Raw genomic sequence first — 14,674 nt, 5'->3', positions numbered from 1 at the left:
AAACTCCTAAATTCAATTTTCACTACTGCGAGGCCTGCCTCTTCCATTGGATAACATTGAAGTTACCGTATTACATGAATTAAGCTGTAATTTCCAATTGAGAGCAGGTGGAGAGATTGAGTTTGGTGCCTAAAGAATTGAAATAACAAACCCACTTTATTGGCAAATTTAGATTTTTAGTCACAATTCTGAAAATGCCACTTTTAGAAAGTTAGCATGTTCTTGTCCTAACCATTTGGTGCCTGCAGGCTGACATGGGGTCACATGAATAGATGTAACTGGCGGTTGGTCTTTATGTATTGCTCCCAGGTAGTGAGGCAAAGGGAAGATAGGTGTTAGCAGGATGGGCGTCTCTGAGTTAATGAGTGAGAGGAAATTACACCTACCACATATGCACATCACAAAAGCTCTGCCTGAGCACTCTCACAAAAGGTTTGACATTGGTCTTTTGTGACCCAAGACAAGCAGGGACCAGGACAGGGAGAAAGGGCACCCCAGGGGTGGAAACTTCTGGAAGCTTCCTTCACTTAAAAGTGGGCACCAGGAAGAATATTGTACTTCAGACCCCAACTCTTCAGTACACATCTGAACCTGTTGAGTTTGCCAGAAAGGAGGACTGCTGTGCTGCTGAACGAATGAATGAACAAATTAATATTTTATAATGCACATATGCCCATAGGCATCTTGGTGTTAGCGAACTGACTGAGTCCGATTATGATCCTGCTGGAACTAATTTAAAAAGAGTCACATTTTGAGCGATTTCCTGAAAGGAGTCCAGTTGGTCTTAGATTTTTTATGCAAAAGCAAACTGTTCCATAATTTTCTGGTGTACGAGATGAAACTTTTGCCAACCCAAAGTGCCATTTTAGATATCACTCTATTCTTTGAAAATGTGGAACGTAGCATTCTATTTGGGACGTACCATTGGAATCTAGCCTTCTGTGATCCCGGGCCAGAGTCATGAAGCAATTTATGAGCAATGCAAAGGGCCTTAAAACAACTCGTTTTTTACTGTCAGATGGTGAAGATCGACTATTGCCTATGAGACTGACTGAAATGTAGGAATATTATGAAAATGGCAGGCAGCAGCATTTTGTAGGATCTTGAGTTTCAGTTATCGTTGTTGAATGTCGACATATAGAGCATTGTAATAGTTGATTCTGGAAAGCACAAGGGCAACAATTACAGTTTTCTGAGACTCAAAAGAGATGTAGAAAAATGTTTTCCTCAGAATTTTTAGAAGATAGAAACAGGTCACAGTGACGTGATTGATTTGGTCTAAGTGAACCTATCATCTAAAATTACTCCCTGATTCTTGATTTTCAAGCAGGAGATGGTAGACTTCCAAAATCCTGAGGCCACTAGATGGGTGACCAAAAAGCGGTGTCATTCCTGAACAGAAGAGCCTCAATTTTACCTGAGTTAAGGTTGAAGCAGTTGCTTGTCTTCCATCTACCAGCCTCCAACATGCAATTGTGAAAATGTTTTGCTCCCTCTGGAAGGTCACCTGAAATTGAGACCACAATCTGGGTGTCATCAGTATAAGAACTAATGAAAACCCAAACAAACTTTTTAGCTTTGCCAAAGGTGTGACATACACTTTGAATAGTGTAGGGCTTGATGATGACCCTTGTGGAACTCCACAGGAGAGGGAGAAAGGCTTGGATACATGATCACAGAAAGTACCAATTGTTCTCTGACTCAGAGAAAGGAACTCAGAAGGGCCAACGCAGAGTCCCTCCGGCCCTTGACAAGAGTAATATTGGTATGGTTATGATGGTAATGTACTAAACTAAAATGAACTAAATATCAGCTGACCCAAAAAATAAGCCCCTTGCACCACCGTTACGTGTCTTTTTCCCACATTGAAAGTGATGCACCGGCGACACAAGGGGCTGTAAATAAGCCCCCATAGTGTCCTAAATGTTGCTTACAAATATATTGTACCACAAAGGAATTAATGTAAAATTCATACCCAATAGGATAATGTTTTTTTTAATATAGGACACTATATTTATTTCAGATGATATATGTGACTCTGCTATTCCGACATATAACTGTAAAGATCTGACCAAGTCTACGGCAACAGGGTGGGAGAAACTTTATAAGGATCCATAAATTTGATAGTTTGTGGGTGTGTAAAACTTCCCAAGTAAATCCTACCCTGGTACGCCAGTACAACCTCACAGCAGGTTTACTCACATAAACAATATGCATCAGTAAGTCTTTTTATGGTTGTAAATCAAAGTATTGAGAATACCGCAAGTGCTTTTTTATGCTTACAAGCAAGCCAACCCTACACTAACGTTAAACCTATTTGTGCAACTGACTTTCAGAATCGATTCCCCAAGTTTCATTTTTCATATTAGGCCACTGTATTGACACACACTTTCAACCTTTCCAGAATACCTTTTTAAAAGAACTGATTTAGGTTTTCAATTACTAATGTCTATACCTACTAATGCTCACAGTGAGTGGGTTTTACTACTGTATCTAGAAAATGTACATATTTAGAATTTGCAAGTTTCATCTTCCATTGCAATGCCAACAAATGCATATAAAAAAGATGTAGAAAGCCACCTAAGAGTACTGTTACATGTAAAAGCACTCAGCATCTGGACTTGCACCTCTATGGTCATTCGACGTCTTGATGACGTGGAATAGCCTGATTATGTGCAGTTCAAGCTGCAGTTTACCATATTTACAAAGAAGTTGGATTCGACTCACATTGAGATAGACGGTCTAACCAGACATCTCACAAAAGGGACACCACTGCCATTGGTGGACATAGTGAATCTAGAAAGACAATGCAGTGGTTGCAAAGTAAGTTAACAATAGTGCGTTATTTAGTGCATAATATTGTTCTGATTCACATGTTGTCTAATTACAGATAACTGGGAGAGTTACTCTTCAGAGATGGCAGAGTCTGGCAGGACATTGGTCTCCGTAGCAACTAATCTGGTGGATTTGATATGGAAAGAGCAGAAGCCTCCGCCAAGCGCTGAAATTTACCAACTTCACGATGCCTTCATAGGTAGAATCCTCTGTATTTTTATTTATTTATGTATTAATTTGTGTGTTTTGTTTAGCACTGCACGTGATTTGGTGGCCACCTACGAACACTCGTGGAATAAGTGAACATTGTGATGATGGAAGTATAGATCCTCAGCAAATTAGCGGCAGTGGATACTGGTGGACGTTTGATCAGATGAAGCTTATGTTATCAGAAGCCCAAAGGAGTGAGCGGAGCACACTCTTCCACTAGTTGCTACTTGTCCCTACACAAGCAAACAACTGTTGGTGTGTAAAGAGTCCATAATTGGACAAAAGCTCTTTTTCACCACTGGGATCTTTTCTGCATTCACCCTCTCTAAGCAGCGTTCTAATGCAAAGAGCTAACTTTACAATGTAGGAAAGCAACTCTTTTGACATGGTTAGCTTTAAGTGTATCTTCTCCAATCAGCTATTATACGCCCAGGGTATTGGATGATGATACTAATGCTCTAGTGCTAATATCTTGGATCATGGCTGAGGTTACAATTATGCTAGATAACAGGGAATGGAAAGATCTTGTTGGTAAGGCACTCCTATGGTTTCCACTTTCTGCAAGAGACCTGGCAGACACATCCGTTTACTATTAATGGGGTTGTGACCATAGTAACCCCAGCACTCTCATAAGTCCATAGCCAGGCCAAGGGAGGCTTGTCAATATTAATTTAAACAGCATAACAGGAAAAGTAGTGAAATCAAATATGAATTCCTCATACTTCTAGTTGGTCCTTCTACTGATAAATTCATCCCAATTACTAGTGCTGATAAACTTTTACAACAATGTGTTTAGCAATGAAAGGGACAAGGTTGTAGAAGATCTAGATAGAGAATTGGATAGTTTTGGAGCGGGCCAAAAAATTGAGTATATGCTAGTCTGGGTGGCGACTTTATTTAACTTACAACAATGCAAATTCTCCCAATCTAAAGTTTGGGGTTTCACTGACATCAAAGGCATACCATGTTTTCACTTTCCTCATGATAACTATGGAAACACCTTTAAAGATTTATTATACGAATATAACTTAGAATTGCTGATGCACAACAGGGAAGGAGAGATAGTCGCATTGCCACCTTTTTAGTTAATAAATGTAGCTCATTGTTTTGACCACATGATAGTTTCCACACAAGCTTTAAAAATTACTAGTTTTTTTTTACGTGGACACTTTTCTTCTTAGTGATCCCTGGCCACCAGCATTGCATCTAATTATTGAATGTAATAATAGTCTGCCTACCTTGTTAGCACCCAATATAGAGTTAGCAAGGAAAAATGGTGTCAGTCTCAAATGGTCAGGCATCGATGCTGTAGCCATTTTGGGTAATGTTATAAGGACCAATGAAGATGATATGATGGTTTGTACTGACCTTGAGGCTGCTGCTGAGGTGATTGTGATCGCCTTCTCAAACATACAGACAGCCATTGCTAATAACCTGTAGGTCCCAGGTAATAGGGCCTAGAGTAAAAGCCCAGGTCCTCATTTATGAAAAGTGTTGCATTGCTGCGGTAAAACATCAATGCAGTACTTTTAAGTGGGCCCTCCTTGCGATACCATGGATGCGCTGTATTTACTGTACGGCGCTCCAAGTCACAAGGGTTTACAGATACGTCAGTAATCCTGACGTATCTGCAGGCACAACAATTGCACATAGCTGGAGTGTGTCTGAAAACAGACGCAGCTCCAGCAATATGTCACTTCAATGCCCCATGTGAAATGCACTGCATCACCCCTTACTCATGCTTCAAGCAGGCGTAAGGATTTGACAGTCTGATGTCGTAGATGTGTCGTAGTGAAATCTCATAGATCTCACTGCAACACTTCTACAAGCCTTTACTGCGCGGGAACGCCCACCCTGCATACATGATACCTGTTGCAGGTATAATGTAGTGCAGGGGTTTACAAAGTTATGCATCTGCCTAGATGTGTCAGTTTGCAAATATGGCATAGTGAGGCACATTTTTTACACCACCGCATCGTCATAAAAAGTGATGCAATGGCGGCGTAAGGGCTTCATAAATAAGGCCCCCAGTTTGGTGCAACACTTCTTGTTCACAAGCCAACCATAAGTTAAGAAAAGCTTTACAGTCAGTCCCCAGAAATTAAAATGAGAATAATGAATTAAGACATCAATATAAGTTAATACTGACTCAGAGGAAGAATTCGTTGCAGGAGCAGACTTGGGCTAGGCTGGATCAGGCTGCAGTAGCTAAAGACCATAGTTTGGAAAATAATACATTCTTCATTCTTAAAGGGCAGTCAAGAACTTATGGAAGAAACAGTGATCTCTTCATTTGATTGGTTTATGCTTTTTGGGAGTATCTTTAAGCCAACAAGTGATAACGGAGACGTCCTACAGTATGATCCTGTGATGGTATGATGGTACTTTTACACCTGGTCAGTCTGGACAAAGTCAAACTGGCTATAAAAAAAATCAGCAAGTTGGAAGGACCCGGGTCTAATCAGATCCCTGTGGGCGCTTTTCAGTCCAACAACCCATTATGGGCCCATTACTAACTCAGGTATACAATGCTGTAGAACAGGGAATAATCCTGTTCACCCAGCCGGAGAGTATAATCGTGCTCATTTTCAAAAAGGGCAATAGGAAGAAGGCCAAATGCTATTGGCCAATATTCCTCATCGATTCTTCTGAACAAATTATGGGCAGAATTATTTTAGATAGATTAGAGGCTTGTGCACAGACAAATTGTGTACTGACTGACACAATATGGTTTTAGAAAGGACTGAACAATGTATTAATCTCAACCTTTGGTGTAGCAAATATACACATGTTAAGCAGGATCATATCCATTTATGTGTTGCTGACGTGAGCAGTGCTTTTCATTCAGTAACCCATGGAATATAAGTGAAACATTGAGTTGGGGGCTCCGGTTAATATTATTTCACACTTATCTGGATTTACGTGCAGCTGACAACACAAATACGATGTGGATTGAGAGGAGAATGTAGTCCGAGCTTCAGGGTTACAAGATGTATAATACAAGGTTTTGTCCTTTTGCCCCTTTTTTCTGCATTATATATCAATTGCGCAGACTTTCCTATGGTGGGTTTTCGCCCTACACCTGTGCTCCTCTATGCTAATGATGCGGTCCTGATCTCAAGAACTGCAAATGGTTTGCAACTTCTGATCAAAGGATTCGCAGCATAAATGGAGCAAAAAGATCTAAATCTTAACCGGTCCAAAACGTTTACCATGGTTGGGAAAAGGGAAAACCTAGAAAGAAGACGTCCTATGTGAAGGATTGGCAATAAGCCAATTAAAGAATTGTCTACATTAACCAGAAGCAAATGTATACCCTCTGCTATAGTTGGTGCAGCTGTGTGGGGTTAAGAGCTCAACACTACAATCTGAGGAAAATGTGGTTTTATGTAGTATCTTGGCTGTACCTTGCACGGTTTCATCTTTTATCACTCACAGAGAGTTGGATATGCCATATATTGAAGATTTGATTAGTTTGAATTCTATCAATTGCTGGTACAATATTTGGAGAAAGACAAGTTAAAATTGTTCAAAAGAAATCACACTTGACTGTCTTAATCTCGAATATTGTCAGAAGATGCCATGGCTAGCATTCATAAACAGGCTGCTAATCGAATCATTTGAGGGTATATCTGTAACAAATCCAGTTAGTATCCTGCAATTTAGCAATGAGGAGCTATAAATAATGTTTAATAACAGGAGGAATGCAAGAGAGATAAGAGAAAGCCATAAACCCTCCGTATCTAGATATTTGTGAGGTCAGGAACACCTGGGTTTACCCATGTATCTAACTATGGTAACAAATAGATTTTACCTAGCACAAATGCATCTGGGCATCTTGCATCAGCTTGTAGCATGCCCCAAGAGAGACGCATTGGCAAAAAAACTACTGGGCACCACAATCAACCGTTCACTTTATGTTAATCTGTGGGTTATATAAAGAAAGTGGGAAAAGTTTGCCTTGCCGCTTATTTTTAACCCATAATTTTTTTTTTTACCAAGTTGGGTTTAAATGTCTATGTAACTTGGAGAGCACACTAGTTTATCATACTGTCTCTACCTACACTGAGTATGTAATAGATAGAAGGAACATTTTAACAGTTCTAGATAATATAAAATATGAAAGTCAAGTCCAATTATCATTCTATTTTGACATGGCTGAACGTATATTTTTAAACAAATGTTTTTAAGTACTTGACTATCATTTAGATTTTTTCCTTTTTTTTCTCCCTTTTATATTAAGTATGTATCAGTTATAGGAGAATAACTAATAGACTAAATCGATCTAAGGCATGAAATTAAGCCACTATTTGATTACATGGTATGAGACTTGGATTTTTTTTTGCTAATGTTTTCAACAGGATGTTGACTATACCGTTTACATATGTACAGATGAGCAGAATTGCACACTATTTTATGTAACTTATATATGTAACTCGACTTGTTTAAACAGTGAGGTTTAAAAATGACATTACAATAATCTTTTATTATACCTGGAATTTATTTTATACATCTTTTATGAATTATCTAATATACAAATAAAGATCTTTGATTGATTGATTGATTGATTGATTGACATTATTAGACCCCAATTTTTGCTTGACGCCTGATGTGATTTTGAACTGTCTGTGCACTGGGTGCCTGCTTACCAGGTTCCCAGTGCCAGATCTCTTTCCCAAAACTGTTCCATGATTGGCACAACTTCAGCTACCCCTGTAAGTCACTAGTAAATGGTACCCCTGGTACCTAGGGCATGGCTACTAAATAGGGTCCACTGGGGCTGCAGCACGAATTGTGCCACCCCAGAGACTCCTCACCAAGACTATACAAACTGCCATTGCGGACTGCGTGCAGAGAAAACCAAAGAGTCGAATGGTACACAGTCCTGTGTGTCATGTCCTCATACACTACATGAGGCATGGGTAAATCACCCCTACTTCAGGACCTACAGCCCTGAGGCAGGGTGCATCATATGCCATGTGAGAACATAGCTGCATGAGCAGATCTGACCCTACAATTTCTGAGCCAATCTTTGATATTGCAAGTGCACGGGGAAGCCATGAAGACTACATGGGCTGGATACTTGTCACTGCAAGTTTCCTTCCTCCATGATGGCTTAACAGTACCCTAAGATGTTTGGTACCAAACATCCTGTCTTAATAAATCCTCACTGATGCCAGTGTTGTGTTTATTAATAAATGCACACAAGAGATCCTTTAGAGGGTACCCTGAAAACCTACCAAGCACAGGTGTGGTGTTTGACTAGACATAGCCATCCTGCCATGTTTCTGACCTCACAGGTTGAAAGCCCAAACTCTCAGAGGCCTGAAATTAAGCCTGCTCTGGGTGGAGAGGCATCACACCTCCTCAAGGCCAGCATGGCCATCCAGAGCTGGAAGCTTCAAAGGCAGTGCTGGCTTTGAAGTGCAGCCCAGGCTCCCCCAGATAGTGGGGGATGCCAACCCCCCATGTTCTGCTCCACATTTGGTAGAAGGACAACTGCAAAAATTATTCAGATGAGGGGGAGTGTCCCCATTCAGACATCTTGAGCTGATAGGAAAACAACCTATCACGGTTAGGGTATGCCCCTTACCACTGGAAGTGGTCACCTAGAGGGTGTAGACACCCTAAAGGTAGGTAGCTCAATGGCGCCTACCTGTCTCCCTGGACCTTGAACCTTATATTGATGGACAGCAAAGACGAAATGGACCAAGAAGGGCTGCTACCTGAGAACAAATGCCCTGCTCCAGAGAAATTGGCACCAAACCCTGCCTGCTGCTTCAAGGACTGAAGGACTTGACAATCGCAGTGTGCTGTCTCGCCTTGTTACTGTGAGGACCCCAAGAACCCCAGAGCACCTCCAGTCTTCGACAAATTGCCAAAGAACCTCATTTGGAGCAAGGCTCTGCTCCCCTGTGACAGCAGGCACTGAATCGCAGACTCCAGACTTACCAACTTGCTGCTCCCCGATGACTCGGCTGCAGCACCCAGACCAAAAGTGGGACACCAGCTCTGAAGGATCAGATCTGTCCCCCCGCCTAGGCTGAGGACACCATGACCTACCGGAGCTGTGCATGAACCAATACCTGGGGTACTAAACCTCCTGCTACCTGCACTGAGATGAAGAGTCCCCTTCAGACTCCAAGGAAGCAAGCACCTTTCAAAGGACATTTAGACCCCTGAGACCCACATCACGAGTGACCCAGTTTTTTTTGCCTCTCCATGTTGCCTGCTCCATGAGAATATCTTGGCGCACGCCGGTTGGCTGATTTATCTGCTCTGCATCCGGCCGCACCGGCCCCGGTAACGACAATCCATATGTGCCCTTGTAATTGTGAGGCCCTTATTACCTGCTCCCTCGAGTGGGCCCCTTGCGGATTTGCCTGTAAGTCCCCTTGTGCAATGTCTTTTCAAATGGCCCCCTCTCAAATAGCGCACCAGCTACCAACAACCTCAGCACCCTGCTCCTGGTCAAATCCCGGATGCTCCAGACAATCCGCTGGTAGAACATTGGATCTGGCTATGCTAAGAACCAAAATCCAAGCGGTAAACCTTGAAAGTTGACTGTACGAATGTATATGCATTTTTGTAATTTTCCCCAATTACAATAGTGCATAATTGTCCATATATTTGAACTCTAGAAATTCATACCTTTAAAAGTACTTACTGTAGAACAAAGTTCTTGGTCTAAAAAAATTCTAAACATCGATTTTATTTTTGCAAAACGGTCTTGGATTTATTCTTGAATGTGTCTCATTTATTGCCTCTGTGAGTACAACAAATGCTTAGCACTACATTCTGAAAAGCCTAACTTCTCACCCTGACTACCACAAATAGAGCGTTAGTATTATCTACGTTTGCCTTTGTAATTCAATAAGGGTCTCACTGGACTCTCTGCACAGTGAACTTCGTTTTAGTGCACTACGTAGAGAGCCAGCTTCCTACAAACAAGCAGAAGCACAACAAACTGAAGCTATAGACTGCACACATTTATTTTCCTTCTAGAATCTCAAGGGCAACGTTGCAACCTTTTTAGGCTCACAGTTCTGTGTGCCAAATGATCTATCAAATCACGATCAATGGCAGATTTCCACATATTTTTTCCTCCAGTTTTGCCACTGGTTTTGCCCCCATCCAGGCTTTTCCCCACTCCCACACAACACTTTTTTTTCCATGATGATGGAACCCAGTCCATCCATTGCACAAATCTGTAGAAATGTACACTGAGCTCAGTTACACCCGAGGTAGCAATTTAGCCCTGTGGAAATTTGTACAGTCTCCCCTGACGGCTTTTGTAGATCCTGTAGATCCAGCACACATTTACCTCTTCTTGCAGCTTCAATTTCTGGCTAAATTGCTGGAGCCAATCTTCCATTTCAGGAAATGTAATTACAACATTAACACCCTAGACCCCTTTGCAAGCAGGATTCAGTTTTTCATGTCATTTATGATTATGTTGTGACTATGAGATGATGGAACAATTTTTATGCTGCTACAGTTGGGTGAACAGCCATGACAACGCGGGGATTACCCCGCACTGCCATTACAACACAGGAATTACAACGCAAGTCTTACAACGACTTTCGCTGGAGGGCGCTCTTGGTTAGAGAATAGTTTAATTTTCTATCCAACTCCTTCCCTACTGTCAACGTGGGCTGGAGTTGGAATAGAAAATTAAACTATTCCACTATCCAGCGCCCTCCAGCGAAAGTCGTTGTAACGACTTTCGTTGTAATTCCTGCATTGTAATGGCAAGTGTGGTAATACCACGCGTTGTCATGACATACAACCATCACTATCCCTATTGGTATTTAATGTGTACCATCAGCCTTTAACATCTTCTTTGATACCCAAAGCTTCCTCAACCTACACGAGGGTCTAAGTGTAACAGAGGTCCTGGCTTGCATATGCTCTGCTCTGTTTGTTCAGGTTTTGCCAAATACTGGTTGTACTTCTGAATATCGGTCCACTGAATATTGTAGCACAAGAATATTGAGGACAGAATATCAAAATATAAGGAAGTATAGCATTACTATGCACAGGTACATATATGCTGACTAAGGTATAGATTAACCCTGGGCGTAGTGTGCGGAGTGGGGCTACGCGGAGCTACGCGGAGTGGGGCTACGCGGAGCTACACGAAGTGGGCACAAAACTACGCCCACCTGCGCACTCCGCGTAGCCCCACTACGCGCCGCCCGCCTCCCTCCCGCCCTCCCTAGATACTGCAATAAATGGCTAGAAAGCTTTTAAAAACACTTACCTTGTCCGCCGTGTCCCCGGGGCTCCCTCTCGCCGTCCCTGGATTTTCGCCATCATTTCGAATACTAATGCGCATGCGCGGGCGCCCGCGCATGCGCATTTCTCGTGAGAAATGCGCATGCGCGGGCGCCCGCGCATGCGCATTAGTACTCGAAATGGCGGCGCGAATCCAGGGACGGCGAGAGGGAGCCCCGGGGACGCGGCGGACAAGGTAAGTGTTTTTAAAAGCTTTCTAGCCTTTATTGAAGTATTTAGGGAGGGCGGGAGGGAGGCGGGTGGCGGCCGGCTATGCACCGTCTGCGGAGCGTGCGTAGTGCCGCCTGGCTACGCCCGCTACGCAAAATGCGTAGGAGACGGCACTACGCACACTCCGTGCACGGAGTGTAGCTGGCCGCCCACCCCTAGTATAGATGAGCTATACTTGCTTGTCTATAATATGTATGCAATATTTTCTCCACGATATTCTATGCCATCAATATTTTGGTTTCAATATTTACAGTGCACACACTGTGATTCTACGTGAAGGAATATGTGGATTTTTCTAACATACATATTAAGCACACTCAGTCAACTTTCCACAATCCAACTTAGAATCCTACCAATTAGATGGGATTTAAAGTAAAGGTATGTAAAGATTTAAAGTTTTCTAGACTGTTCAAGACTTGTGAAATGCACAGCTTATGAAGATTTTATTTTACTAAAAAATATGCTGCCATCATCTCAGAACTCTCCCTCCCACACCTGTCCAGCCTCAACACTTGACATTTTTTGATGGAGGATGACCTGCCTGGGACATTCGGTATCAGGAAATGATCATACCTGGAAGGCCCAAAAGCATAAAACTTACCTCACGTAGTTTGGAAACTGCATCTGTTTCGTAAAGTGTGGAGTTTCCTAATTCCACCCAAATTCTTAAGTGAAGTTTTAATTTAACTCGCAACTAACTTAAAATAATTTACTCAGAGTTTGGAACATAAACATTAGGAATATTTTGGTATATTAGTGGTAAACAGTGTGTTTTGAAAACTATATAGAACTTAGATGTCATTTTACAGGGGAAGTTGGGAAGGTCTCACAATGAATTCCACTAACAAAATATGGATACTCCAATAACATTTGATCACAAGCACTAGTCAAAACTTCATGGACTTGAAACAGGCTCCGACACTGGCATGCACCACTCATAGCTACAGGCAGGTTGTGCAAAAGGTGTTGTACAAAAAAGAGAGTTTCACTAGACATCAACCAGCATGACAGATATGAATGGTAAATGAAAGGTTCTTATGTTAGCCCAGTGATGCAGCAGAAGCATTATAATATTATTAATTTTTTTCGGGGAACATCCTTTACTACGCGAATGTTACCCCGCAGTACCGTTACAACGCGTATTTTAGAACGCAAGTCGTAACCACGACTTGCGCTGGAGGGCGCTAAAGGACAAGGAATAGTAGATTTACTATTCCAACACCTTCCCTACTGCACATAGGCTGGTGTTGGAATAGTAAATTTAACTATTCCTAAGTCCGCACCCCTACAGCGCAAGTCGTGGTAACGACTTGCGTTGTAAAATACGAGTTGTAATGGTATGCGTGGTAATACCACGCGTCGTAACAACGTACATCCATTTTTTTCTCTTACCAGCAGACACATGTAACATAACCTGATAATAAAGCAGTTAATAAAACTGCTTTATTATCATTATATTTTACTCTGGAGGTGCAGTCGAGTGTAGAGAGCGGTGCTTCTAGGAGCAGGAGGAGTGGTGGTCTCAGGGCACTACCAGTGTGCATGTAGGTTTGGACAGCCGTCCACGGCTGGCCAAGCCAAAATGCGCACAGGGATATCTCCAAGCTTTTGTTGGAGATCTCTGCATGGCTTAGAAACACTGGCTCCCAGTCCCTACTGGAGTGTGAAACCAGCCCGCTCCACCCAATCCCTATGCTTCTCTCATGCTGGGTAATACCAGCATGATAGTAGTGTCTAGATCTTTACAGGGCACTCTGGGAGCCTATGTAGGAATTATCACATTGGCAGCTGGAGCTGAAGCGGCGGGGAGGCGGCAGACCTCAGGATTCAGGTACTTTTCTTTTTTTTATACCCCTCACCTCACCGATATACCCAGCTAGCGGCCACCGCTGCCTCTCCAGTTAGACGGATCAAAGCATAACCCTCGCCACAGAGGATCTTTCTCCACCGATAGGAGGGGTGGGAATTAGGGTGTCCAAAACACAATGTCAACCACCCACTGAGGACCATTAATCGGTGACTAACTCACAAGTTCAAGATCATGTTAAACTGCACCACTCTCAGGACCATGCTATAGAAATGAAGTATCGCAATGGGAAATCCCACCTCGTAAAAAAATTAAGTCTAACTAAAATGATGGACACTAGGAGCTCTGCTACAGCAGCACAGGATAAAAGAAGCAGAACTTGACACTCTGAAAAGATTTACTGATTCACTGATTCTCCCTACAATACCTTTTTAAAATTAAATAGACAATAGCACTGTTCAATGAAAGAACATCGGGACACAATAATAGTCTTAGACATTTTAGATAGTTTAGTTATTGTATTAATGATTCAAAATCAATACAAATAAATAATATCTTAAGCATTTTAGTCAGGAATATTACAGCATTTATTACAAGACTACACATTTAGTCAGAGATGCAAGCCCAAAGAGGATGGTTTAAAACAGTCATCAGATACAAGATTATAGATTCTTACCACTATTAAAGGCAGGTTCCTTTCTCTAACAGCATCCAAAAGTTCCAAAGCAAAAAAAGGAAAATCAAATCAAATTAAAGTCCATTAGCATGGGCAAAAAGGGGAAATAAGGCCAAAATCACATAGTCTGGCAAATAGGGTTCGAGCTCTACCGCTTAAGGCAGCCGCATTAGCAAAAGGCAGTTCAAAATAAGAGATCAAGAATGCTTTATAAAGTCATAGGATAAACATTCAGTCCTATCGCATAGGAAAAATATATGATCTGTAGCTCTTGTAAAGGAAAGAAAAAGCATGGTGTAGAGTACATCTTCCAAAGAAACAAAAAGAATAGCACTGCCTCACATAGAAAGAAAAAAGTATGGCATCTCCTCTAATAGATGGAAAAAGTATGGCGAAGCCCCTTTTAAGGGGTTTCTTCCTTTATAGTCTTTATGATGCTTTAGTGATGTAGTATCGCCCAACTAGTCAGTCCACCGCACAATAATTTTACGCATTAAATCACTAAATACAATTTAGTTATTCCGGCATACTTTACCATGCTGATCATGAGAAAGAACTAGCTTTCTGGACCTCATGTATTTGTCAAGGGTAAGAGGCTTACATTTGTATCAATCCATGGCATTGGGTTTAGGTTCACT

The 14,674-nt window shown here is 41.9% G+C and overlaps 1 protein-coding gene across 1 annotated transcript in view; it reads left to right on the top strand.

Annotated features, from left to right (window-relative positions):
• Positions 1-14,674, top strand: part of LOC147718812 (xaa-Pro aminopeptidase 2-like) — a 398,012-nt gene that overhangs the window by 93,457 nt on the left and 289,881 nt on the right. Inside the window, exon 7 of the mRNA XM_086966784.1 lies at positions 2,891-3,034. Within this exon, the coding sequence (XP_086822910.1) occupies positions 2,891-3,034 (144 nt within the window). The remainder of the gene's footprint in view (positions 1-2,890; positions 3,035-14,674) is intronic.

Source organism: Lissotriton vulgaris, chromosome 4_1, assembly GCF_964263255.1.
Source record: "Lissotriton vulgaris chromosome 4_1, aLisVul1.2, whole genome shotgun sequence".
In the NCBI taxonomy this organism is placed as follows: Eukaryota; Metazoa; Chordata; class Amphibia; order Caudata; family Salamandridae; genus Lissotriton; species Lissotriton vulgaris.
This window is presented reverse-complemented; position numbering and strand designations above follow the sequence as displayed.